At 54.4% G+C, this 22,408-nt stretch overlaps 8 protein-coding genes across 8 annotated transcripts; 4 read left to right on the top strand and 4 right to left on the bottom strand.

Moving 5' to 3' along the window:
• RPT3 (proteasome regulatory particle base subunit RPT3) lies at positions 1 to 2,833 on the top strand. Its single transcript, XM_076641393.1, has 12 exons — positions 1 to 276; positions 662 to 736; positions 811 to 883; positions 1,039 to 1,162; positions 1,274 to 1,388; positions 1,491 to 1,554; positions 1,638 to 1,738; positions 1,840 to 2,031; positions 2,166 to 2,334; positions 2,434 to 2,502; positions 2,595 to 2,687; positions 2,784 to 2,833. The coding sequence occupies exons 1-12, from the start codon at positions 115 to 117 to the stop codon at positions 2,789 to 2,791; spliced, it is 1,245 nt and encodes a 414-aa protein (XP_076494670.1). The 5' UTR covers positions 1 to 114; the 3' UTR covers positions 2,792 to 2,833.
• A 56-nt stretch (positions 2,834 to 2,889) lies between these two features.
• Positions 2,890 to 3,623, bottom strand: BDY24DRAFT_443136 (uncharacterized protein; the record flags this gene model as incomplete). The annotated part of the gene is made up of 3 exons (XM_076644740.1): positions 2,890 to 2,994; positions 3,065 to 3,131; positions 3,223 to 3,623. 3 exons carry the CDS (start codon positions 3,621 to 3,623, stop codon positions 2,890 to 2,892), a joined length of 573 nt encoding a protein of 190 aa, XP_076494669.1.
• Positions 3,624 to 4,084: 461 nt separating this feature from the next.
• On the bottom strand, positions 4,085 to 7,063 carry BDY24DRAFT_417028 (BRcat and Rcat domain-containing protein; the record flags this gene model as incomplete). The annotated part of the gene is made up of 17 exons (XM_076643660.1): positions 4,085 to 4,293; positions 4,390 to 4,434; positions 4,511 to 4,587; positions 4,660 to 4,717; positions 4,786 to 4,814; positions 4,879 to 4,916; positions 5,000 to 5,089; positions 5,160 to 5,182; positions 5,255 to 5,381; positions 5,448 to 5,480; positions 5,546 to 5,622; positions 5,696 to 5,935; positions 6,014 to 6,071; positions 6,138 to 6,242; positions 6,310 to 6,434; positions 6,548 to 6,637; positions 6,718 to 7,063. The coding sequence occupies 17 exons, from the start codon at positions 7,061 to 7,063 to the stop codon at positions 4,085 to 4,087; spliced, it is 1,770 nt and encodes a 589-aa protein (XP_076494668.1).
• A 186-nt stretch (positions 7,064 to 7,249) lies between these two features.
• Positions 7,250 to 10,434, bottom strand: VPS4 (AAA family ATPase VPS4; the record flags this gene model as incomplete). Its single annotated transcript, XM_076643659.1, has 13 exons — positions 7,250 to 7,266; positions 7,340 to 7,400; positions 7,498 to 7,662; positions 7,749 to 7,836; positions 7,919 to 8,050; positions 8,197 to 8,299; positions 8,386 to 8,513; positions 8,657 to 8,930; positions 9,290 to 9,532; positions 9,650 to 9,656; positions 10,144 to 10,177; positions 10,262 to 10,332; positions 10,408 to 10,434. The coding sequence occupies 13 exons, from the start codon at positions 10,432 to 10,434 to the stop codon at positions 7,250 to 7,252; spliced, it is 1,350 nt and encodes a 449-aa protein (XP_076494667.1).
• Positions 10,435 to 10,507: 73 nt separating this feature from the next.
• Positions 10,508 to 12,273, top strand: BDY24DRAFT_396064 (TspO/MBR family protein). The gene is made up of 9 exons (XM_076641392.1): positions 10,508 to 10,615; positions 10,741 to 10,814; positions 10,902 to 10,973; positions 11,096 to 11,157; positions 11,274 to 11,361; positions 11,668 to 11,724; positions 11,811 to 11,868; positions 11,958 to 11,996; positions 12,107 to 12,273. Exons 1-9 carry the CDS (start codon positions 10,537 to 10,539, stop codon positions 12,157 to 12,159), a joined length of 582 nt encoding a protein of 193 aa, XP_076494666.1. The 5' UTR covers positions 10,508 to 10,536; the 3' UTR covers positions 12,160 to 12,273.
• A 280-nt stretch (positions 12,274 to 12,553) lies between these two features.
• Positions 12,554 to 14,685, top strand: BDY24DRAFT_132539 (KH domain-containing protein). Its single transcript, XM_076636018.1, has 5 exons — positions 12,554 to 12,697; positions 13,163 to 13,461; positions 13,611 to 14,233; positions 14,335 to 14,460; positions 14,562 to 14,685. The coding sequence occupies exons 1-5, from the start codon at positions 12,685 to 12,687 to the stop codon at positions 14,647 to 14,649; spliced, it is 1,149 nt and encodes a 382-aa protein (XP_076494665.1). The 5' UTR covers positions 12,554 to 12,684; the 3' UTR covers positions 14,650 to 14,685.
• Positions 14,686 to 14,848: 163 nt separating this feature from the next.
• Positions 14,849 to 15,494, bottom strand: BDY24DRAFT_132536 (uncharacterized protein). The gene has a single exon (XM_076636017.1). The coding sequence runs from the start codon at positions 15,384 to 15,386 to the stop codon at positions 14,904 to 14,906; it is 483 nt and encodes a 160-aa protein (XP_076494664.1). The 5' UTR covers positions 15,387 to 15,494; the 3' UTR covers positions 14,849 to 14,903.
• A 1,081-nt stretch (positions 15,495 to 16,575) lies between these two features.
• On the top strand, positions 16,576 to 22,303 carry BDY24DRAFT_396051 (uncharacterized protein). Its single transcript, XM_076641391.1, has 14 exons — positions 16,576 to 16,874; positions 16,907 to 17,234; positions 18,135 to 18,272; positions 18,380 to 18,705; positions 18,792 to 18,871; positions 18,945 to 19,108; positions 19,192 to 19,256; positions 19,332 to 19,529; positions 19,600 to 19,645; positions 19,727 to 20,070; positions 20,153 to 20,327; positions 20,398 to 20,468; positions 20,536 to 20,593; positions 20,679 to 22,303. The coding sequence occupies exons 2-14, from the start codon at positions 16,936 to 16,938 to the stop codon at positions 22,153 to 22,155; spliced, it is 3,441 nt and encodes a 1,146-aa protein (XP_076494663.1). The 5' UTR covers positions 16,576 to 16,874; positions 16,907 to 16,935; the 3' UTR covers positions 22,156 to 22,303.
• Positions 22,304 to 22,408: the final 105 nt, after the last annotated feature.

The following is a 22,408-nucleotide window of genomic DNA, read 5'->3' as shown; positions in this document are numbered from 1 at the left end:
CTCCTCCGCCTCCACGCATCGAACTTCGTCCTCTCCCCCCCAAACCATCACCCACCCTCCCCAACCCACCCGCACCCACCTTTCCCTTTTCCCCTTCAGCCCTCCCTTCTTACTATGGACGAGATTGGAATCCAGCTTTCCAAGGAGGATCCTACCTTTACTTCGGTCGTTTCAGAGACGACCAAACTGCTCGCTTCCTTGCCTCAAGCAGATGAGGAGCTCTACGGGAAATGGAAGAGATTGGAAGGACACGAGGAGTTTTTGGATTTGCAGGAGGTGAGTAACGATGTCTAGGTGTTGGCTGGGCAGAGATTTGGGAGTTTAGGGAGGTGGTGGGGAGCAGGGGAAGGTGCTTGGGAGATGGAAGGGAGGGAGGGCTCGTCAGCTTCGTCTAAAGGCTTCAAGAGCTTTGGTCCCCTCCCTTTCCATTTTGAAGAGCCCTTCTTCGGCAGAGGGGACAGGATGGAGCTCATCTCTGAGCTCACCGAAGCTCACGCTTACAGCGGAGATGTTGCCGTACGAATCGAGCCAGTTCTCAATCCATCACGCTCCTTCCACCTCGTCCTCCTCACCTCACTCCTTCAGCTCTCTCCCCTTCCCATCGAGCTCCCTCATCCCACTCCTAGCATACACTGACTTCTCTGCTGCTTCTTTTCTCCAGGAGTACATCATCTACGAGACCCACAACCTGCGACGTGAACTGCTTCGAGCTCAGGAGGAGGTCAAGCGAATCCAGGTCCGTCTCCTTCCTTCCCTTTCCCTTCTCTCCTTCATCCTTTGCTCACTATCGTGCTTTCGATCCTACCACAGAGTGTGCCACTAGTGATTGGACAGTTCCTGGAACCCATCGATGAGAAGTCTGGTATCGTCGGGTCTACAACAGGTTCGTCCTTCCCTCCTCCCTTCACCTTCCCTCCGACTGTTGAGCTCGTAGCTCCGCTTGTTCCCCTTCCCTCTCCACCTCCTTCGCCTCGCAAACTCTCGACTGCTCGTTCCTGACATCCCTTCTCTCTCCTACTCTCCTTCCTTCCCACACAGGTTCCAACTACGTCGTCCGAATCCTCTCCACCCTCGACCGAGAACTCCTCAAACCCTCCTCCTCCGTCGCCCTCCACCGTCACTCTCACTCCCTGGTCGATATCCTGCCTCCTGAGGCTGACTCGTACGTACACATCTCCCAGCTTCTCTCTCCTTTGCCTCATCTCTTCTCGTCGAGCGAGCTTGAGATCGAGCGTTGAGCTCACCGCGTTTCCTCCCTTCCTCTCTTCGACAGTTCCATCGCCCTCCTTCGAGCTGAGGATCGACCGGACGTGAAGTACTCGGACATCGGAGGTATGGATTCGCAGAAGCAGGAGATCAGGGAGGCTGTCGAGTTGGCGATTACGGAGGTGAGTCTTCCATCTTCCTTCTGCTTTGTTCTCCTCGACGGCTCTGCGTCGCTCTCCTTTCCTCGAGGGCTTACTCCTCGCTCGTTCCTTTCTCTCCTTCAGTTCGACCTGTACAAGAAGATTGGTATCGATCCTCCACGAGGTGTGCTGCTTTACGGTCCTCCAGGTTCGATTCCCTTCATCTTGACCTCCCTCTCTGCGTCTCCTCGACCGAATCTGACGAGCTTTCCACCCTGGTTTCCTCTACAGGAACCGGAAAGACGATGCTGGTCAAGGCCGTCGCCAACGCTACCTCGGCAAGTTTCATTCGAGTCGTTGGATCGGAGTTCGTGCAGAAGTACCTCGGAGAGGTTCGTCCCGCTCTCCTTCCTCCCTCCTCCCTCCTCAAATCCCCCTCGTCTCACGTTCCTAGTACCTCGACTGACCTCCCACTCCTGTTTGTACTACTCAGGGACCCCGAATGGTTCGAGACGTCTTCCGACTCGCTCGAGAGAACGCTCCCGCCATCATCTTCATCGACGAGGTCGACGCCATCGCCACCAAGCGATTCGATGCTCAGACTGGAGCGGATCGAGAGGTTCAGCGAATCCTGCTCGAGCTTCTGAATCAGATGGATGGTTTCGATCAGGGTGCGAACGTCAAGGTATGTTTTTTCGTTCTTGTTCGAGCCTCTTTCATTCTCGTCGCCTCCCGTCTCCCGTCTCTTTCCCTTGAGAGAAGCGCTCCAGCTGACTCTTCTCCTCCCTTCTCCCGTTCGCCTTCTTCTCCGAATAATAGGTCATCATGGCCACCAACAGGCAGGACACGCTCGACCCCGCTCTGCTTCGACCTGGACGACTCGACAGGAAGATCGAGTTCCCTCTGCCGTCGAGGAGAGAGAAGAGGTTGATCTTCCAGACCGTGACGGCGACGATGAACTTGGCTCCTGATGTGGATCTTGAGGATTGTACGTATCAGCTTTCCTTTATCTTCGTCGGGCGCCTGTTTCGACCCTCTCCACGCTGACTCCTCCCTCTCCATGTTTCGTTTCTTTGACGAATCACAGACGTGTCGAGACCCGACAAGCTTTCATCGGCAGATATCGCTAGTATCTGTCAGGGAGCCGGATTGCAGGGTTAGTTCTGTCTCTCTCGTTCTTCTCTCGTTCTTGTTGTTTGGTTCGAGAAACTGATCAGCCTCGCTTCTTTCCTCGTTCCGTTCCAACAGCCGTGAGGAAGAACCGATACGTCATTCTCCCTCTCGACTTCGAGGAGGCTTACAAGGGAAGCGTAAAGAAGTCCGACGATGTTTTGGAGTTCTGTGAGTCTTTCTCTCTTTTCTCGTCCCTTGACGCGTCTCGTCTCTCTCTTTCCTTCCGCTGACCAACCTCTTCCCTTCCTTGCTTTCCCCGAACAGACCGATAGATAGATTTGCGTCGAGATCGTATGCACTTCTTCTTACTCTTGTCTCTTCCCAGTCAAGCAAGTTTCGTTCGTTTCGTTCATCAATCGTCGTCGTCATTTCACAAGTCGTCGCTCCCTCCCATCTCTCCCATCCCGAACTCAGGCATCTCGCACAGGTCATCAAACAACCCCGCTGCTAGTCGGTGCATCTCCCGGAATTGATACTGGAAGGGGAGGAGACTCCGGGTCAGCGAGGGAAGAAGGGGACGCGTCGACGAGGAAGACGAGACTGACCTTCTCGGAGAGATGCAGCAGCGCGTAGACGTGGAAGAGGGAGAGGTCGGGCTGAGAGATGAAGGAGCTACGACCACTCCGTCAAACTTCGAGTCAGCTCTTCGGAACGATAAACAAAACGAGGAGGGAGAGGGAAGGAGAACCGTCGACAGACTCACTCTTCATCGTACAGCGCACTCAACAAAACCTCCCAACACAACACCTTGTCCCCCTCCTCCACCCTCACCACCTGCACACCCCCACCTCCTCCCTCCCTCGCCTTCGGACGCAACAGTCTCGAGTTCGACCGATCCAGCGTCTTGTAGCGATGAATCCGAAACACCCGTTTCCCTCCATCGAGATGGATCTCAACATCCCCGTCCTGGAAGTAGAAGTTCTCCGGTTCGTGTCGTCGAGGCTGAGCTTTGGGTTTGGAGAGAGGGAAGGTGAAGGAAAGGGGAGTGATGGGAGGGGGTTGGTGGTCGCCGAAGGTTGAATCGGAGGAGGAGGATGAAAGGGAGAGCAGGGACGCCGAGCGAGACGGGTTGGGAGAGGACTCGTAGGGAGAGTATTGGAACATGTTTTGTTAAGTGGGTGGATGGTGGTTGGAGAGAAGGGTTCTCGGGACTCAGGAAGGAATGGAAGGAAAGAACAGATGGAAGGAAAGGGAACAGGGCAAGGGGAGTGGGAAGGTGAAGGCGAAGTGAGTGAGACGGGCTTGACCGCGAAGAGTTTAAACCGAAGGCGGGCTTTCAAGTTATAGTTTTTAGACGATTAGTTTATGTAGGAGCAGCTAGGTTTGAGTTTTGATCTTGTTGATTCGTCGGAAGGTCGAAGCGTGCAGAGGCGACGGCGTCGTCGGATCCTTATTTGGGGGCAGGCCCTTTGAAGAGAGGATTCTAGTAGTCGTGAACAGATTCTGATGTGCATAAAACAATGTGAAAATGATATTACGAGGAGGAACGCCAACAAACTCGACCCCGTCACCTCGCTCGACGCGTCGTCCCTTCAACCTCACTCGAAGCTTCCCGAGCCCCCCGTTCACGCTCCCTCTCCTCCATGAACCAACCTGTTGTGCTCCTCCAGGGCCAAAGCCGATGCGAAGATCATTCCGCAGTGGAAGTGAACCGGATGCGTAGCCGAATCGAGATGCTCGAAGAGCGCTTGGTCCGTCGCAAACTTCTCGGAGCAGGCTGGACAGGTTCGAGATGCGACGATGGAGCTGGTGTAGAGATGTTGAGCTCGACCGACTGCGAAGTTGGGCGAAGAGGAGAAGAAAGCGGGAGGGTGAGAAAGAGAGGAATGAGGAAGGACGGTCGTCGACTCGACGCGTCGTCAAAACTCACCGAGACCCCCGTGAGCGGCGACCCAGGTCTGGACGGGACCGGCAGCTGAAAGGATAGATTTGAAGTAACAGTCAGACGATAGAAGAAGGAAAGGACTCAACGAGAGCAAAAAAGGGCTCACTTCGATTTCCGAAAAGAGTTCGAGGTCGAGGCTGAGCCATGGCTCGGCGAATCCCAGGGATGTCAGGCGGGATGTAGCTGAAGAAAAGCGGGGAGTTCGAATCAGCAACAAGATCGAAGCGTTTGAAGGTGGAAGGTAGAAGAACTGACAAGAGATCGCATCCTTTCGGGCAGGTTCCTTTCGAACGATCCCACTCGGTTCCACACGCTGAACAAACAGAAAATCGAGGTTGGTAGGAAGTAAAGGAAGGTTCATGAAGCAGCGGTGGGACTTACAGTAGCAGAACTCTTGGCGGCATCGACAGCTGTGTAGGAAAGAGCGTCAGCTCGAAGCGAAGGAGGAAAAGAAGAACCGAAGGATGGACTGACGTGATGTGGTTGCAGCCCAGAGCTCGTTCGACGATAGCCTGATGACATCCACAGATGAAGGAAGTATGTGAGTGAGCGAAAGATAAGACATGTCGAGAGGAGAGAAGATCCAGGGAATCACTCGACACTTCGGGCACCTTCCCCATTTCTTTCCTTCTGCGAGTCCGAAAAGTTGACTGTCCTCGATCGATCTCTCGTCCTCGGGGAGTGACTGTTGTTAAAAGAAGAGGGACCACTCGTTATCAGCTTGGAAGGAGAGGGACGAGGAAGACGCGACGAACCTGGAACTCTTCGCATGAAAGATCTGAATCGAGAATCAACGAAGGTCAGTCTCAGAGATCAAACGACGAAGACGACGACGAGATGAGCGACTCACCAGAATGCCACTTGGTCTGACACTGAACGCACATCTGCTCCTCACAGCAAGGGCACTGAGCCTGAGTAGCGTTGGCCGAGTCGGGTCCGACGACGAGAGCGTTGCACTTTTTGTTCGAGCAGTACATCTGAGCGGATAAAGAACGAGGTTTGTCAGTCTCTCATTCTACCAATAAAAGTAGGTACTACCTCACCTTTGGAATCGAGTCGAGAATTCGAGCTCTCCACTGCGAGAAAGAAGGCGAGGAGAGGTTAAGGACAATGCCGAACGACGCGACTGTCAAGAACGCACCCATCGTTCCATGTTCGTCTCGTCGAGGATCGCCTCAGCAACTGTGTCTTCAAAAGCGTCTCTTCCATCGTGGCACTCTGTAGTCGAGTCGAAAGAGAAGTCAGCTCGATTCTAAGCGATTGAGGAACGCTTGAGACGCGCCGCACTCACCAGGACAGCAGATCGGGAACACCGCCATCAAGCTTCCTCCGTCTCCATCGAGGTAGCCACAGAGGTAGGCGATAGCGTCTGTGAGGCAGTAAGAGTGACCACAGCTGAGTTGGATTCCCAAAGAGACGTGAGAGGAAGAGGTTGCCGCCGACGACGATTTGAGAGGGTTGAAGACGGGTCGACAGACGTCCCAGCAGATTCCGCACTGTCGCAAGGGATCGGGAGTGGAAAGAACCGACTCTTGAAAGTTGAAAGGAAGGATATCGTCAACGGGGGAACGAAAGGGAACGAAAAAAGAAAGGAAGAAGTCGAACGAACTCGGAATCGACGCGTCGACGGGATCTTCGACTTGAGGAGCGATGTCGACAGCCTTTCCCTTGAAGGACGAAGAAGAGCTCGAGTCAGATAGAGACAAGAGTGAAACCCTGTGTCAAGAACGTACCTTTCCCTTCGACGTCGAAGGAACGGGCTGGTCGACTGGAGCTGACGAAGAAGCAGGATCAGGTTTGGCTTTCTCCTTTCCCTTGCTGTTGGGATCTTGAGCGTTCTGGAAAGACCAACCGACAGCAGGAAGTCGGTTTCGTCTTACTGGAACCGAAAGAGGGAGAACTCACGATGATTCCCTGAACGACATCAATCCCAAGCTCCTTCTCTGCGTCTCCGAGCTTGTCGATGTCGAGGTTCCTCTCGTTGGCTCGGTGTAGATGCTCAGCGAACGTCCTGTCCACCGCGATCTTTCCTGAGGCGGGTAGATTCAAGAAAGCAGAGGATTGAGACATAACGTCAGTAAGGAGGAGAAGAGGAGTGAAGGCGAGGAGAAGACAAGGGGAGGGAAGGCAACGTAGGGCTCACGCTCTCCTGCCGCGACCTGTTCAGCGACCATCCTATCCAATGCGACTTGAGGAGGAACGGCAGTGTTTCCGAGGTTTCGGGCGAGGGTAGCTGTGAGAAAGCAGAGCAGAAGAAGTTAGCTTGAACATCGAGAAGAAGGAGAGAGAAGGAGAAAGGGAGGTCGAGCTCACCGTCCGCCTCCAACTGAGCATCGTCCTTCGTCAAGCTCAAGGCAAGGAGCAAATCCTCTTGAAGCTGAGCCATATCCACCACATATGCTTCCTTCCTTGCCTCCTCGACAACAGCAGCGTCGATCTCCTCAAGGGACGAAAAGGAGGATGAAGAAGCGACTTCAGCGGATAAAGAGAAGGCGAGGGTTTCCTCGATCTGAAGTTGTTCGGCGACGATGAGAGATTCAAAGTCGCTGACGTCGATGGCAAGGATCTCGAAGATGGCCTGAGCGTCTTCCGACAGGGCTTGAGGTTCCTGAGAAGGAGCAGAGGGAGGAGGGGGAGGAGAGAGGGTGAGAGTCGTCATAGTCGTGGTTGGAGGGAAGGCAGAGGCGGAGCGAGGAGGAGCGAAAAGCATGCGATCCTGTGAGAACCCAAGAGGTAAGAATGAAGAAGGAAAGCGAGCAAAAGCGAGGAGGACTAGAGGATTAGGTGAAGGGGTATCTGTGAACGAAGTGAAAAATAACGAGAGACCAAGGAAGAGGATAAACGATCAAGCTCCGTCGGCACCTGTCGAGAGACAAAACGACGAGTGGGTCAGTGTCCTGGTCGTTCTCGAGACGTGAGGACACGAAAGACCTACCAGACTCGTTGGTGAACTGAATGTGCTTCTGTATATCGGCTTCCGTCACCGTTGGACGCGTCTGTTCATCAAGACGAAGGGACAAGTCGCGTCAGTTCAGATCCCTCTCTTCTCCTTCCCATCCCTCCTTCTCGAATCGAGCTCAAGAGTCAACTCACTTGAGAAATAGCTCTCAAGAAGTCCTTCAATCCCAACATCGGTTCCAGCAGCTGATCTCCATCGACGTCCGTCCAGGTCTTCTCGATAGCGTCGGGATCTCCAGGCGAGCAAGGTGTGAGCTTCCGAGTCGTCTTCGAAGGGTCTTCGGCTGTTGGGACGTCGACCTGCAAGAATCGAAAAGGAAGAGAGGTCAGATTTTAGTCGAGGGGGGAGAAGAAGGGGAAAGAGATGGAAAGAGAGCTCCACGAACCTCTTTGAAATGCGTCGCCGACAGAACCTTTCGAACAGGCTGCATCAAAGCGTCTCGAACAACGACGGCGATATCGGATCCGGAGTAGCTGAAACCACACACCAAACGAGAGAGTGGTCAGCATTGCGGAAGAGAAAACGAAGGCGAGTCGAGTCAAGAGAGAAACGAACCCTTTCGTCGCCTCAGCCAACTGCCTGTACTCCTTCTGAGTCAAATCGCAAGGAGTCGTCCCGACGTTGAGTTCAAACATCCGCTTCCGAGCCTCGGGATCGGGGAGAGGAATGTAGATTCGCTTCTCGAAACTGAGGAGGGAGAGGCGAGCGAACGAGAGGAGGGAAGGGAAAGAAAAAGTTGGGAAGAGTCAAGTTCGAAGCGAGATGCACAGCGGGAGAACTGGGAGACGAAGAGGAATGGGCAGTGACAAAGAAGTAGTAGGGACGAGACGTACCGTCGCTTAATAGCAGGATCGAGCTGCCATGGAATGTTGGTTGCTCCGAGAATGAGCACTCCCGTCTCGTCGTTTCCTACTCCGTTCATCTGGACGAGGAACTCTGTAGACAATTGAAGGAAACGCCCAAGCGTTGGAAAGGTCAGCCTGAACGAGGGCGAGGATCGAAAGAGAGTAACGAAAACGAACCAGTCTTGATCCTCCTCGACGCCTCCGACTCTCCCTCTCCTCTCGTTCCAGCCAGCGAATCAATCTCATCGATGAAGATGATCGAAGGCTTTGCCTCCCGAGCCATCTCGAACAGCTGCTTCACCAACCTGAAAGACGACAGAAGAAGAACGCACGCGTCAGTTCTCGTTTCGATTTCGTCGCGTCGCCTCCCTTCTTCCCTCTTCTCCTCTCCTCCAATCCAGCTCTTCCTCCGAACCTCAGATCTTAAGAAAACAGATAGGTTACTGACCTCTCCGACTCTCCCATCCACTTACTGACCAAATCACTACTACTGACGCTGAAGAACGTGCTCTTCGCCTCGGTCGCCACGGCTTTGGCGAGGAAACTCTTTCCCGTTCCAGGAGGACCGTAGAGCAAGATCCCCTTCCAGGGAGTCCGTTTCCCAGTGAAGAGGTGAGGGAATTTGATAGGAAGGATGACGGCTTCCTTGAGGGATTCTTTGGCTTGTTCGAGACCTGCGACGTCGGACCAGAGGACGTTGGGCGTTTCGGAGAGGATGGCACCTGGGAAAGGGGACGAGGGGGAAGGAGAGTTAGGAGAGGATTTGGTGGTGGTTGGCGTGAGAGACTTGATGAATCCTTGAAGGAGGAAGGGGAGTGCCTCAGAGAGACGGGGAGGGAGGAGGGAAGGGAGGGATGTTGAGCTCGAGGGAAGGAGACCTTCGTTTCGAGCTCTGAACTCCTGCTACCTTCCCTCGTTTGTCCTGTTCCATCGAAAAGCAAGCCCTCATTCTCTTCTCCTAGTCCAAAACTCTTCAGATCGACCGAAGAGTTCTCACCCTCCCTTCCAACCAGCTCGCTCAGGCTCTGCTCCCTCCTGGTCCTTCTTCTCAGCCCCAAGATCAACCCGCTTTTGTACTCACTGCTCAACCCAGCTCTCAGCTTCTTCGTCTCCGCATCCCCTTCATCGTCCCCACCTCCTCCTCCCTTCTTCCCTCCTCCGGTTCCTCCTCCTCCAGCCGCCTTGGAGGTCCCGTCGGATCCCACTCCTACGGCTGCTCGCTTCTCGTCCGATTTGGCGAGGTGCTCCTTGAGTTTCTCTGCTCGATCGAGGTACTCGGTGAATTTCTTGCGGATGAGCTCTTTGAGTTTGTCGTTCTTCTCGTCTGTTCGAAGAAAAGAAAAGAGAGGGAGGGCGGAGAGAGGAGGTCAGACAGGGAGGAGGGAGGAGGCGAGGTCGAGATGGGGAGGTTGGAAGAGCAAAGTCGAGGGACGGAGCGTACATTTCATCTATAGAAGACAAAAAGGTGGGAAAAAGGTTCTATATCAGCTTGAGAAAGATGGAGAGCTGTGACAAAGGAGGTTGAGGAGGGTCGAGGAGGGAGAGAGGGAGGGACTAGGGACGGAGATGGTCCGACACCTCTTCTTCCCCGAGAGCAGCTCTTCCTAGTCTTGGACGAGCAGGATATCGAGCTGAGCATGTATGCTAGTCTACTGGGTAGTATGGAGCGCAGCAGCAGGACAAAGGGAGAGAGCATCGAGGGAAGAGCATCGAGAGGAGGAAACAGCACGAGCTCGCTTCCTCCCTTCATCGTTGCCCTCCACGTCGCTCTCTCCCTCGCACAGCTACAAGGGCCACTCGGCTGTCAAACCCGAAGCAGCAGACTGGAGTGTATGCTGCCAACAGCTCCATCTACGCCAACCCGACGGAAACTCGTCCTCCAAATGACAGCGAGCTCGCGAGGGAGAGGGAAGGAGGGATCGGGTTCAGACTCACGGCCATCATGAAGTAGTCGAGCGAGTTCTGGTACCTGAGAGGAGAGAAGCACAGAGAGAGAGAGAGAGAGCTCAGTGACCTCTTGTTTCTAGTAGAGAAGAGGAGCTCTAGTACTGACTGCTTGTAGGCCTCCTCGTACTCCTGCTTGACGTCCGCATCGATAGCCTTCTGCACGATCTCGATGGCTTTCTACAAAGACAGAAAAAGCAATAGAGCTCAGTTTTGTTAACCGAGCGCCTAGAGAAGAGGAAACGGAATACTCACATCCAGGAAGTTAGAATTCGACGACATCGTGGGTTGCAGGAAAGCAAAACAGGTTTCTCCTTCAAAGGAGATGACGACTGGAACCTATCCTTCCCTCCCAACACCCATCAACCTAACTTTTCTCCCAAAATGTCTTCCCCTTCCACCTCAGTCGGCTCAGCTCTCCCTACCATCCTCTACCAAATCCCATCCAACGTCTTCGCAGCCGGTGCGTCCTCCCTCTCTGCTCTCTCGTCGTCGACGATCCGATCTCGCCCCTCTCCTTCCTTCTTCTCATACCTACCTCTTCCTTCCAACTCACCTTCCTTCCTCCCTTTTTTCTTCTTTCTGCAGTTGGTCTCCCTCTCGTCCTCGGACTGTCCTCGGGCTACACTACAGCCTCGGTCGTTAAGGGTCCTTGGTACAAGGTCAGTTCGGTTCTTGCGAGCTTGAGCTCGTCGACTTCCTTGAAGCTGAACGCTTCCCGTCTTTGTTCCCTTCTTCGCTTCTCCTAGGGCCTCTTAACCCCAGCTTACGCTCCTCCCAGGCAAGCCTTCGGCATCGTGTGGCCTATTCTCTACGTCGGAGTGAGTCTCCAATTCCCTCTCCTTCGCCTGTGTGCCGTCTTGTCTTGAAAAAAGCTAGAGCTCACCATCTCCCTCTCCTCCCCGGTCTCTCCCGTTCCCTTTCCTCCTATTCCTTTTCGTAGATGGGTTACGCCTCCCACCTCATCGTCAAGGCTCACGCTTCAGCTTTGACTCCCGCTGCCAAGTTAGTCTACGTTCTCTTCCCTCTTGGGCTCACCTCTTCGAACTTTTCAGGGAGGAGATGGGAGGACGGCTCGAAGAAGCGGCGGGCTGATCTTCTTTCCTTCCTTCTCGTTTCAGGAACACCGCCTCCCTCGCTTTGACTCTGTACTACCTCCAGTTGGCTGGAAACTTGACTTGGACGCCGTTGTTCTTCGGGCTTAAGCAGGTGAGTCCGCGAGGAGAGATGAGGCGACGGAGCGGTTGAGAGGTCGTACGATTCGTTTCGGATGAAGACGACGAGACACAGGATCTCGAGGAGAAGGACTCTGAGGAGGTCGATTTCTCGGCGAGGTGTCTCTGCGAGGAACCTTTACCGGAACGCGTCCTTCGTCCAGCTGAGTTTCGAGAACGAGGCAAAAGAAATGACGCGTCGCGTCTTTCTCTCGCTCTTCCGATCCGCTCACACCTCCCTCCCTTTCTCCTTACTTCTTCTCGGCCCACTGACCCATTGCTCGTTCTGTTATGTTTTCAGACCGGTCTCGCCCTCGTCGACATCGTAGCCCTCACCGCTACGGTCTTCGCCCTCACCGTTCGTTCTTCTCCCTTCCCTCCTTTCCCTCCCTCCCTCCCTCCCTCTTCTCTGAAACTGATCGACTTTTTGTGGTACTTCATAAGATCACCGCCGACTCCCTCCCAACTGAGATCTCAACAACCTGGTTCTTGGGTCCCTACTGTTCGTGCTTTTCTCCTTCTCTCTTCCTTTCGACTTTTCTCTTCGGCTCTCTGACCAGTCTCCCTTCTTTTTCACCAATCCATAAACAGGCGCCTGGTTGTCCTACGCCACCTATCTCAACGCTGGATGTACGTCTTCTTTCCCTCCTTTGCCTGATTCGTCTCGACGGCTCACGCGTCTCGTGCTCGCACGAACTGACTCGAGTTTGGTTGTTGTTTTGGGCTTGCGCCTTGTGCAGACTGGTTCTTGAACTACTCTCCTTGGGCTGCTACGAAGGGGAAGTCACTCTAAACTGAGTGGAGTGAGCGAGCCAGAGCGGGAAGGAGGAGAAGGAGAGGAGAGGAAGTACGAAGGAAAAGAGGCTACTGTAATCTGAATCAAATCTGAAAACACTTTGCGTCTTTGTTGCTCGATCTGTGAAAGGAGAGAAGGATAAAGGACTCGAGGGGCGAAGGAAGGAGGAAGTAACCAAACCAACAGCGACGCGTCCTCCCCTGCCCTCCGTTCGCCAGATTTTCGATTCGTTTTCGAGAATCTCGAACTGCAGACTCACCTTTGGCCCCTGCCTTCTACCAGATCCATTTTCTTCAAGATACAGACCTCCAAACGTCGTCGCGTGGGAAGAGAACTTTGTCCGCAGGGCCGCCAACAAATCCTTTCCTCCCTCTCCTCCCCTTCTTCACCTCCCACCCCCTTCCTCCCTCCCTCGCGACTCAACCTCTTCTCTTCGCTCCCCCCTTCCTCCCCTCTTCCACCCGCTTCCCCTCCCTCCGCCTCACCCACCCCTCTTCTTCTTCTTCTTCTTCTTCTTTCGAGATGTCTTCCCCTGGTGAGTCTCTGGTTCTTTGGTTTCTGCTTTGAGCTCGTCGAGGTCGCGCGATCTGAGCTTGTGGACTGGGAAGGAGCTGGAATTTCGACGAGATTTGATGAGGACGAGAGGAAGGATGAACTGGGAATGGATGGGAGAAGTGTTTGGGATGTTTGGGATGCAGGAAGGAGGTGTCGAGGGAGGTCAGACGAGGAGAAGGAGGGAGGAGGAGGTCTTGCTTCCTTCCTTCGAGCTCTCCTCCTTCCTCCCTTTTCAACCCAAAACATCCTTCCTCAGCATGTATCCCACCCACTCTCGACACCTCATCCATCTTCTTTCAACCTTCTCCCGCCTCTCGAAGAAATCAGCAACCCAGCTTCTCTCGTTCCTTCGAAAACGAGCTCGACCAGATTCTCGCTTCACTCCTTCGTGTCAACCTCAACCTCGTCGAAACTGACCTCCTCCTTCGTTTTCTTTCTTCTATAGCCACCTCCCCCCTCCCTGAGAACCCTACCGCCGGCCAGACCGGAGGTGACGATACCACCCAAACCAACGGAGACGATGCCCAGTCCGGAGAGGGAGGAGAGGATGGAGAGCAGGGACAGAACCTCACCCTTCGAGCTCTCGTCTCCACCAAGGAGGCCGGAGTCATCATCGGAAAGGGAGGAAAGAACGTCGCCGACCTTCGAGAACTTACCGGAGTCAAGGCTGGTGTCTCCAAGGTCGTTCAGGGTGTCAACGACAGGGTTTTGAGCGTCAGCGGAAACCTCGAGGGCGTCGCTTGGGTGAGTTCCTCTTCTTCTCTTTCGTTTTTTTTTTTTTTGCTTTCTTTCGTCCCTTCGTCAACTCTCCTCGTCCCTTCTACATCGTCACCCTCGTCACCTCATCCTCTTCGGACCCCTGACTCTGGTTTCTTTTTCTCTCGCGTTTCTAGGCCTACTCCGAGATCGCTCGACAGCTCCTCGAGACTCCCCTCTCTACCGACTCTCTCCCTCCTCCTCCTCCCAACGCCTTCACCTCCGTCCGACTCCTCATCTCCCACAACCTCATGGGAACCGTCATCGGTCGATCTGGTCTCAAGATCAAGCACATCCAGGACGTTTCCGGTGCCCGAATGGTCGCTTCCAAGGAGATGCTCCCTCAGTCCACCGAGCGAGTCGTCGAGGTCCAGGGAACCACCGACGCCATCAAGGTCGCCGTTTCCGAGATCGGACGATGCCTCATCGATGACTGGGAGAGAGGACAGGGAACCGTGCTTTACCACCCTGGAGCGAGTGGGGATGCTGGCGTCTTGGCTGGAGGAGGAGCTTCCGCTCCTGGAGTCGTCGTCGGAAGGAGGCCTAGCGCTGGGTTCGCTGGGGCCTTCCCTCCCGCTGCTGGAGGAGCTCCTAGGAGGACCTCGGTCGCTCAGAACGGAGGAGAGGCCGCCTTCAAGCAGCAGTCGACCCCCGCTGCCGCCGCCGCTCCTGCTGGAACTCCTGCCGCTGCCGCTCCTGTCGATGGATCGTTGAGGACTCAGAACATTTCTATCCCTTCGGATATGGTCGGTTGCATCATGTGAGCGGCCTCTTCTCGTTCGAGAGTTTTGACGAAACGAGGTAGGAACGAGAGCTGACCTTTCGTTTTCGTTTCCCTTCGCGTCTTCCTCTTTCCTTCAGCGGTCGAGCTGGATCCAAGATCACCGAGATCCGACGACTTTCTGGATCCAAGATCTCCATCGCCAAGGTTCCTCATGACGAGACCGGAGAGAGGATGTTCACCATCGTTGGAAGCCCCGAGTCCAAGTACGTTCTCCTCTTCTGTGGACGCGCCTCTTTCTCGTTCCCGTCCCGACGCGTCGCTGACCTTCGCCTCCTTTTCGTTCTGTTCTTTCCTCCTCCCTCAGCGAGAAGGCTCTCTTCCTCCTCTACAACCAGCTCGAGTCGGAGAAGACCCGACGAGTTGAGGGTGCCGAGCAGGGAGCCGACGAGTAAACTCACCCTTTGCTCGTCCTTCCCCTTTCTCCCTCGCTCGCTCTTCCTCTCCCCACCCTACCCCTCACTACTCTACCTTCCCTTTGCTTTCTTCTTCATCTCATCCCCTTTCTTTAACTGTTCGGTTCGTGTCCACCTTACCTAGCATCTTTCTTTTACATTTCTGTCTCTTGCTTTTTCGCACTTCGCTTTTTTTTATGCCCCTTCCTCCTCTCTTCTCTCCCTCCCTCAAATAAAAAATCCTCCTCGCCCGTCTAGCTTAACCCCCCACTCGCCTCCCTCACCGCCTCTTCTCGTCTACTCTCTCTCTCTTGCACCTCCATCCGTCCGTCTTGCCCCTTACCCCCCTCCCGTCGCCTCCTTCTTTCTTTTCGGTCTTCCCCCCTTCCCTCCAAAAAAGATTGGCAGTCTACCTCCAGGTTGTTTTCGTTCGTTTGCGCGTCGTCGTAAGTAAGTAGTAGTAGTAATGTATTGGTAGTGTAGTAGGTATCTTTTTGGGGGCGTGGGTTTCTTTCGTCGTTCGTCGTCGATTTTTTCTTCTTTGATCTAGTAGTTTGAGTTTTGTGGACTCGAGAGGGAGAGAGCGAAAGAGGAGAGGCTAGAGAAGGTGGGCAGCCGTGCGTAGCCTGCTTGCCTTCGGGGTCCAGCAGAACTCGGGGAGGAAGCAGAAGACCTGAAAGGGGGGCGAAAAGAAGGAGACGCGTCGCGATTTGTTCTTTGCTTCTCGAAACAGGCATTAAAACCAGCAGGAGAGCGAAATGATCCCAGCCTTCGCAGGAAGATCTACCCGTTTTTATCGTTGATAGCCCCGCTTCCTTGATCGATGGGGAGGAATGAAGTAGGACTGAGCGAAACAAATCGCGTCGCTTTGGCTTTCCTTTCCTCTTTGGTCGTTCGAGAACGACTTCGATGGTCCTGAGTTCTCGTGAAATTCACACACAAGTATACAAGATGATGATCTGAGAAATTAGGAGGAACGGTACAGAAGGGACGAAGGTTGGGAGGCGACGCGTTCGATCGAGATCAGGGGGTAACCGGTTTGCTTTCCATCAGCGTCGTGGGAGACTCGAGCAGCACTCGTAGAGACCGGTTTCTTGTGAATATAGCAGACGGGAAGTCTGACCAGATAAGGGTGAGAGAGATGGGAGCGGCGAAGACGACCAACTAATTTTGGGGACCAAAAAAAGGCACGAAGAACGAGCGCTCGGCACAGGGAGAGGGACGGAGAGGTGGAGAAAGTTTGAACGTCTAAGCGCAATTAACAGAGCTGTGTAGAAAGCGAGTTTGCGGTACTCTTCGTCCGGGCGAGTCTTAAGCGAAGCAAAAGAGAGAACCGAGGAGGAGGAGTAGTGGGGAAAGAAGGAGGCAGGGCATGGTCGAAGAATGAATCGACCACCTCGTCGCGTCGTTCGTCTCGGAGTTTGCGTTTCGAACACTTCATTCAGCTACGAAACCATGGAGAAGGAAGGTTGAGGAAGATCTTGCAGATCATGGTCGTATAAGCATGTAGGCTCGTGGGCATTTTTAGCCTTCTCGTGGGAATAATCGTGGGGGCGAGACAAGACACGAAACGCCTCTGTGCCTCTTCTGTTTCTTCAAACGGCCTCTTGGGCCGTTTTTCCCTCTCTGCGTGAGCAAAGCTGACTGTAAAACCGGGCAATGTGAGAGAAGGAGACGTGCTCAAAGATGTTTAGCACTGCTGAGACCTGCCGAAGGGAAGGGAGGGAGGAAGAACTTCGCGTCGACGACGGCGACGGTTCTCGGTTCTTTGAATCGCGATAACAGCCCCTCCCGCCAATGCAGTTTTCATCAAAGAAGGTTTGATAGAGGGCAAGATCGCAAAGTTGATATAATAAGGGGGCCGCTAGTATTGGATCTTATAAGACTTACACAGCGCAGAAAGATGATGGGGGAGAAAGACGGAGAAGATGTAGTCTGGCCCTGCTCGCTCCTGACCCTCTCCTCTCCTTTCATTTGGGCTAGGGCATTCTTGCCTCCCAACGTCTATCTGCTCCTAAACGAGCGATTATGGCTCCTACACGCCATTCTACTTCGGATCATCCTCATCACCATCATCAGCAATCCTCAGTCCCTTACTCTACCATCCAACCTTCCGCCCTCCAGCAGCAGCAGCAAGCTCAACCACCACCTCACCGTCCACCACCTTCGCTTCTTCCCTCCCCTCCTCAGCCCTCGTCGTCGCACCAGAATCCACTTCCTTCGTCCCACCTCTCCTCCTCCTCCTCGCTCTCCTCTTCGGATCAGTGGCCTACATCGTACGAGGACATGGATCCAACAGCATCAGCAGCTTCAACGGCCGATTCGTCGTTCCCTCTCTCCTCCTCCTCGACTTCAACCACGAAACCTCGTCAAGGAAAGGAACGATCGGGATCTCTTCTGGGAGGAGCGTCCAGAGGGAAACCCAAAGCTGTCGCAGGAACAGGACCTACGAGAGCAGCCAAGAAGAAGAAGAACGGCGACGAGGGAGGAGGAGGAGCAGCCGCGAAGGTCTTGCAGAGGAAGGACGGCACGCTCCGGACTCAGTACAGTTCTTGTGGTGCTTGCAGGTTGAGACGAGTCAGGTGAGTCTCTTCTATCTATTATCGCTCTCGAGCCGTGGGTTTGCGGAAGGACACGAAGAAGAAGAAGGGTAGAAAACGTGGAAGCTCTGGAGATGGTCCGTTCTGGAGCCTCGGCGGAGAGAGGCGCCTCTCGAAGAGTCATCTCGGAAGCAGTGAAGGGCTGAAGAGGTTCGAAGGGAAATTCTGCACCCAAAGGGCAGTGCTAGAAACGCCCTTTTCCAACATAGCCCTTTCGTTGGGGGGGGGGAAGTCGGAGAGGAATCTGCCCAGTCTCTCTCTCCTCTGTCCTTCCCTCCCTTGCCAAACACGCCGCCTTTCTCCTCAATCTCTTGTTTGACCTGATTCTTCCGCTCTTGATCGACGCTGATCGCTCTCTCTCTTCGTTCTTTCCTGTTCCAATATACTTTCTATTCTTACAGGTGCAAGTGAGTGAAACGTCGTCTTTCCTCGCTTTCGCTTCCTTCGACGACCGCCTGCCCTCCTTTTTCAGCCTCGACCGTCCGTGTCAAGGCTCGATCACCCTCTTCCCCAAACTTGAGCACAACTCCGCTCCTTCTTCTCGAGGCGGAGAACATGACCTCCGTTTTGTAGCGGAAGGGAGGCTGGTCTGAGCTTGGAGGGATTCACGTGCACACCGAGGGACTTTCGTTGGTCTTCTCTCGGCGGGAGGGAGGAAGGAAGAGGGAGGGAGGAGGACGCGAAGGAGGCAGAACGCTGAACAGGACGAGCTCGTGGGCGCTTCTTCTGATGGAAGAAAGCGGTGTGGCTCCTATATCAGCGAATTTGCGCTGTTTCATTTGCAGGAGGTTGAATCGATGGTCTCGGTTTCAATCGCACCCTCCCTTCTCTCCGTCGCGTCGAGTTTCCGTTGGCTGACTCTCTCTTTCTCTTCCCTTTCGTCTTCAGCCTCACCGATGTCAAGTCAAACTACCTGGCCTCTCCCGACGCAACGGCCCTCTCCCTCATCGACGGAGAACTCGTCTCAGCTTCTGGAACCGTCCTGAAATGCTTGAACTGCCTCGAACGAGGACTTCGTTGCGTGTTCGTCCTCTCTTTCTTTCTTTCGTCGATCGATCTCTCCTCTCCTCTCTCCCTACTTCTCCGACCGTTCCGTAGCTCACTGTTCCTCTTACTTTCGTTTCTTCAAGCGACTCCTACAACCCAAATCTACCCGCTCCTCCGCCTATCAACCGCTCAGGCCCTTCCTACACCTCTTCGACCTCCTCGAACTCAGCGACCTCGTTCACTGGTCCCTCGACTTCGAAATCCTTACCGGCCTCTCTCCCCGATCCTCCGAAACCTGCTAAAACCAAGGCTCTTCGGAAAGGGAAGCGAGTGTTGCAGGTCGAGGACGAGTTTGGAGGTGCGAACTTTGCGAGAGGGACGCAAGGGTTGACGGGGTCGGGGAGGAAGATTCCAGAGCTGAAGAAGGCGTTCTTGTCGTCCGAGTTCTACTCTGCTTTCCATACTCAACGTGAGCATCGTTTCTCTGATTGGGTACGAGGATTTCAAGGGCTGATCGACCTGCTCTCCTTTCCTTCGACGCGCCGACGATTTCAGGTCCGATGCTCGACCCAGAAGACTTCGCTCGTCGGTTCCTCGTCACCGATCCTCCCAAAGCTGAATCTCTCGGTCCAGTCGTTAGTCCAGCATCTCGAGTCCTCTCGTTTTCTTCCTCGGATCTGACGCGTCTTTCTCGTTCTCTCCCAACAGGGTTCCATCATCCCTCACGTCCTCTACGCCTGGGCTCTGTCTTACGGAGTCGACGAGTCAGGAAAGGAAGCTCCTCCACCCACAACGAACGAGGATAGGATCAGGAGACGTCAGAAGTGCAATGAGATCGTCACGGAGTGCTTGGGAGAGATTGATCGATACGCGTGAGTGGTCGAGTTCGTTGTTTGCGTGTTCATCTTTTCGATGGCTTCGTGGCTGACCGCCTCTCTTTCTTTGATCATTTCAGAGTCATGCGAAGACCGACTTGGGATGGCGTGAGAGTTCTGCTCATGATTCTGCCTTTGACGGAAGGTTCGTTCTCTCTCTCTCGTTTTGACGCAGCTTTCTCGAGAGCTGACCTCTCTCTCTCTTTCTTTCGCTCGCCAGATACCTCTCCTCCCATTGAGAGACTGGCCATGTACGAATGTGCCGTCGCACAGGTCTACTCTCTCTGCTCTATGGACTCGTTGACCTACGACCTCGGGGTCGACAATGGAGCGGATTCGACGAGATGGGGAAATGCGACGGGAGATCAGCAACGACCTGAGTTTCTCGTTCGAGCCCGAGTGTATTGGTACTGCTTCGGTGATCATCGTTCTCTCGCTTATGATCTTTCTCTTCGCCTTGCTGACTCTCTTCTTGTTTGCCCTCCCAGTTCACGAGGCGATCAAGACGGGACTGAAGGGAGGTCGTTTGGTCATGTTCGTCGTTCTCCTTCCTCGCTCTCTCTTTCGATCCTTTTGGTCTTTCGTACTCAAATTTTCCTTCTTCTTCGAAAACAGGGACGAAGATGATCTCGAGGAGTTCCAAGCATCCGGTCCAGCATCTCACAAGACGCTCACGCCCTCGCCGAACGGATACCATCTCGCCGCTCGTTATGCGACCGCTCCCATCCGACTCGCACAGGCTTGTCGACTGATCCACCAAGCTCTCACTGGTCCCAAGGCTCGTCGGAAAGACAGGGTTGATTCTGGGCTTTTGAAGCAGGCTTGGGAATCGTTGGAGAGTTGCTGGGAGGAGTTCCACCACTTTCGGTCGGAGGGAGGAGAGGGAGACGAGCTCGGGTCGTTGAAGACGAGGGATATGGTCAGGTTCTGCGATGGGTGGCAGATCTTCATGTACGAGTGTGAGTGCGAGCTCTTGGTTTTATTCCGTGTCGAGACGATGCTGATCTTTCTTCCTTCCCCACGCGTCCTCTTCTCTTTCAGGTCACTCCGTCATTCGAGAAGCTCTCGCCGATCGAGTCACCAACTTACTGGAAACGGTCAACGCTCCTCGACTTCAGTCGATGGACTCGGATACCTCTTCGATCACGGCAGCCAACCTCCTCGAAGCTCAACGTCTTCACGCCATTGCTGAGTCGAAGTGCTACAACTTGGCTCGGTGAGTCGTGCTCGCTTTCTTCTGCTCCCTCCAGCTTTTGGCTGACCTCTTCGTCATTTTCGTATCTCAGACTCGTCGTGATCATCGTCAAAAGGAACCTCGGAACGAGATTCTTCGGCTACGACGCTTCGTTGGTTCGAGGTGAGTCTTCTCGATTTCCCTCCGCCTCCTCTTTCCGATCCTGACTTTGCTTCGAATCACTTCACAGATGGAGTCTACTACGCCGCTTCGATTCTCGCCGTCGATGGAGGAAGCTCATCCGACATGTGAGTCCCAAACGACGCGTCTTCTCGAGCTTTGTCTTTCTCTCGGACTGACCGCGTCGTATCTCCTTTGCTGTTTCTTCTCCAGCAACGCTTGTCTCGCCGCCTTTGACGAGATGCGATGGGCCTTCTCCAAGACGTACGAACGAACGGAGAAGATCAAGGCCCTCTGGGCAAGCAGTCTCGACGCCGACGGTCAACCTCGGGACGCAAACGGTCCCCTTCCCTCCGTCTCAGCCTACCTCCCTTACCCTCTACGTCCCACCGGAGTTCGAACTCGATCAAGAGATCCTCCTCCCCCTCCCCTACAACGGATGCCTTCCTACGCCAGCGAGACTTACACCGAGGACTCGAACGGTCAAGGCTCGTCGTCGTCGAACGACCACCTCGGAGAAGCGCCCTCTCAAACGGTCTACGCGTCTGGACTCGTCGCCGATGGTCCCTCCTCAGGATCGTCGTACAGAAACCGAGGCTCCCTCGCCAGATCGCTGGACGTGACGCTCAAGCTGGAGGACGACTCGCCGGAAGGAGGAGTTTGGGCTCTCCCTCCGTCGTCGCAGCGAGGAGGAAGTCGTTCGAGACATCCTTCGAGAGGAGGAAGCGGTTCCCTGGGCTCCTCTCCTGGAGAACTTCGAGTCTGGAGAGAGGAAGGTCAGCTCGAGGTCAACTTGGCGGATACTCGTTACGACGGAGGAGTGGAGGAGGAACCCGACGCTGGGCTCGGCCCTGGTCCCTCGACGTTCGTCTCGGAGGTTCAAGGCTACTACCCTCCCGAAGAGAGCAGGCACCAACCCTCAGTCACGCTCGCTCCTCTTCAACATCAGGATATCTACATCTCCGAACCCATGGACGCGAGGTCCTCCTACGATTCCTACCTCCCTCCTCCTCAACCCCACTCGTACGAAAACAGTTCTCAACTCTTCGAGCCAGCACGCTACGAAGCCCCTCGCCACAACTCTTATACCTACGAACAAAACACATCCTATCCATCCTATCCTTCCCACTCACCACCTCAGCCTCCTCCTCTTCCTCAGGTCGAACACTCTTCGGCGCCATACCTCCAGCACTTCGACCTCCGTAACCCTCCCGCACCAGTCGACTCTCCCCTCCACCCTCAGCAGTCTTACCCCTACGCCGAACCTTCACCTTACCACCATTCTCCAAACTCTCTCCCTCCTATTCAACACTCATCGTATCAACATCCTTTCGAGAGGCACGACTCGCCGTCGAACTCTTCGTTCCCTCCTCCTCCACCCCTTCACCACTCCCACCCCACCCCTCCTCCTCCGAATCCATACCAATACACGAATCAGCAGCAGCACCCTCAAACGCACTCGTACCAGTACTCGTCGGCGATGGATACTCTCGCTCCAGCACCGTCTCCGAGAGATCTCTATCGAGGCGAGAACGAAGGAGAGGGGATGGAGCAGGATGGAGGAGGAGGATACTTCTCTCAGGCGGATATGGCGATGAGGATGGCTCACGAGAGGGAGAGGAACGGAGGCGGAGGACCTGTAGGAGGTCCGCCTTCGGGCTACACCTCTAATTTCCCGAGACACGGTTGATTGGATGGAGGAAGAAGGACGACGACGACCTGTACGATTTTTAACGACTCTCTCTCTTAGCTCGCTTCTTGTGTAACTACATACACGTTTCCAGGTTCTTTTGCATGTCTTTTTGGTTCTTATCTATGCTGTCAGTTCTTGGTTTCGATTCTTCGCTATGGGAAGAGAGTGGAGGGATAGACGCGTCGAGGAAAAAAGTGAAACGTCGACGACGCGTCGGGTCAAGTCGTGTCGTGCTTCTCCTTCAGCATCC

Source organism: Mrakia frigida (genome assembly GCF_051309035.1).
Source record: "Mrakia frigida strain ATCC 22029 unplaced genomic scaffold BDY24scaffold_25, whole genome shotgun sequence".
Lineage (NCBI taxonomy): Eukaryota > Fungi > Basidiomycota > Tremellomycetes > Cystofilobasidiales > Mrakiaceae > Mrakia > Mrakia frigida.
The sequence above is the reverse complement of the archived record's forward strand: the minus strand, read 5'-3'. Positions and strand labels throughout refer to the sequence as shown.

What these genes read in the sequence shown, in the direction of transcription:
- RPT3 (XM_076641393.1), top strand. Translation starts at nt 115, where the DNA reads ATGGACGAGATTGGAATCCAGCTTTCCAAGGAGGATCCTACCTTTACT. An exon ending in TATCGTCGGGTCTACAACAG is followed by an intron (nt 884 to 1,038) that starts GTTCGTCCTTCC and finishes CTTCCCACACAG; the next exon opens with GTTCCAACTACGTCGTCCGA. An exon ending in TGATGTGGATCTTGAGGATT is followed by an intron (nt 2,335 to 2,433) that starts GTACGTATCAGC and finishes GACGAATCACAG; the next exon opens with ACGTGTCGAGACCCGACAAG.
- BDY24DRAFT_396064 (XM_076641392.1), top strand. Translation starts at nt 10,537, where the DNA reads ATGTCTTCCCCTTCCACCTCAGTCGGCTCAGCTCTCCCTACCATCCTC. An exon ending in TTAAGGGTCCTTGGTACAAG is followed by an intron (nt 10,815 to 10,901) that starts GTCAGTTCGGTT and finishes CGCTTCTCCTAG; the next exon opens with GGCCTCTTAACCCCAGCTTA. An exon ending in CTGGTTCTTGGGTCCCTACT is followed by an intron (nt 11,869 to 11,957) that starts GTTCGTGCTTTT and finishes ATCCATAAACAG; the next exon opens with GCGCCTGGTTGTCCTACGCC.
- BDY24DRAFT_132539 (XM_076636018.1), top strand. An exon ending in ACCTCGAGGGCGTCGCTTGG is followed by an intron (nt 13,462 to 13,610) that starts GTGAGTTCCTCT and finishes TCGCGTTTCTAG; the next exon opens with GCCTACTCCGAGATCGCTCG. An exon ending in GATATGGTCGGTTGCATCAT is followed by an intron (nt 14,234 to 14,334) that starts GTGAGCGGCCTC and finishes TCTTTCCTTCAG; the next exon opens with CGGTCGAGCTGGATCCAAGA.
- BDY24DRAFT_132536 (XM_076636017.1), bottom strand. Translation starts at nt 15,386, where the DNA reads ATGCCTGTTTCGAGAAGCAAAGAACAAATCGCGACGCGTCTCCTTCTT.
- BDY24DRAFT_396051 (XM_076641391.1), top strand. Translation starts at nt 16,936, where the DNA reads ATGGATCCAACAGCATCAGCAGCTTCAACGGCCGATTCGTCGTTCCCT. An exon ending in CTGAATCTCTCGGTCCAGTC is followed by an intron (nt 18,872 to 18,944) that starts GTTAGTCCAGCA and finishes CTCTCCCAACAG; the next exon opens with GGTTCCATCATCCCTCACGT. An exon ending in GGAGAGATTGATCGATACGC is followed by an intron (nt 19,109 to 19,191) that starts GTGAGTGGTCGA and finishes TGATCATTTCAG; the next exon opens with AGTCATGCGAAGACCGACTT.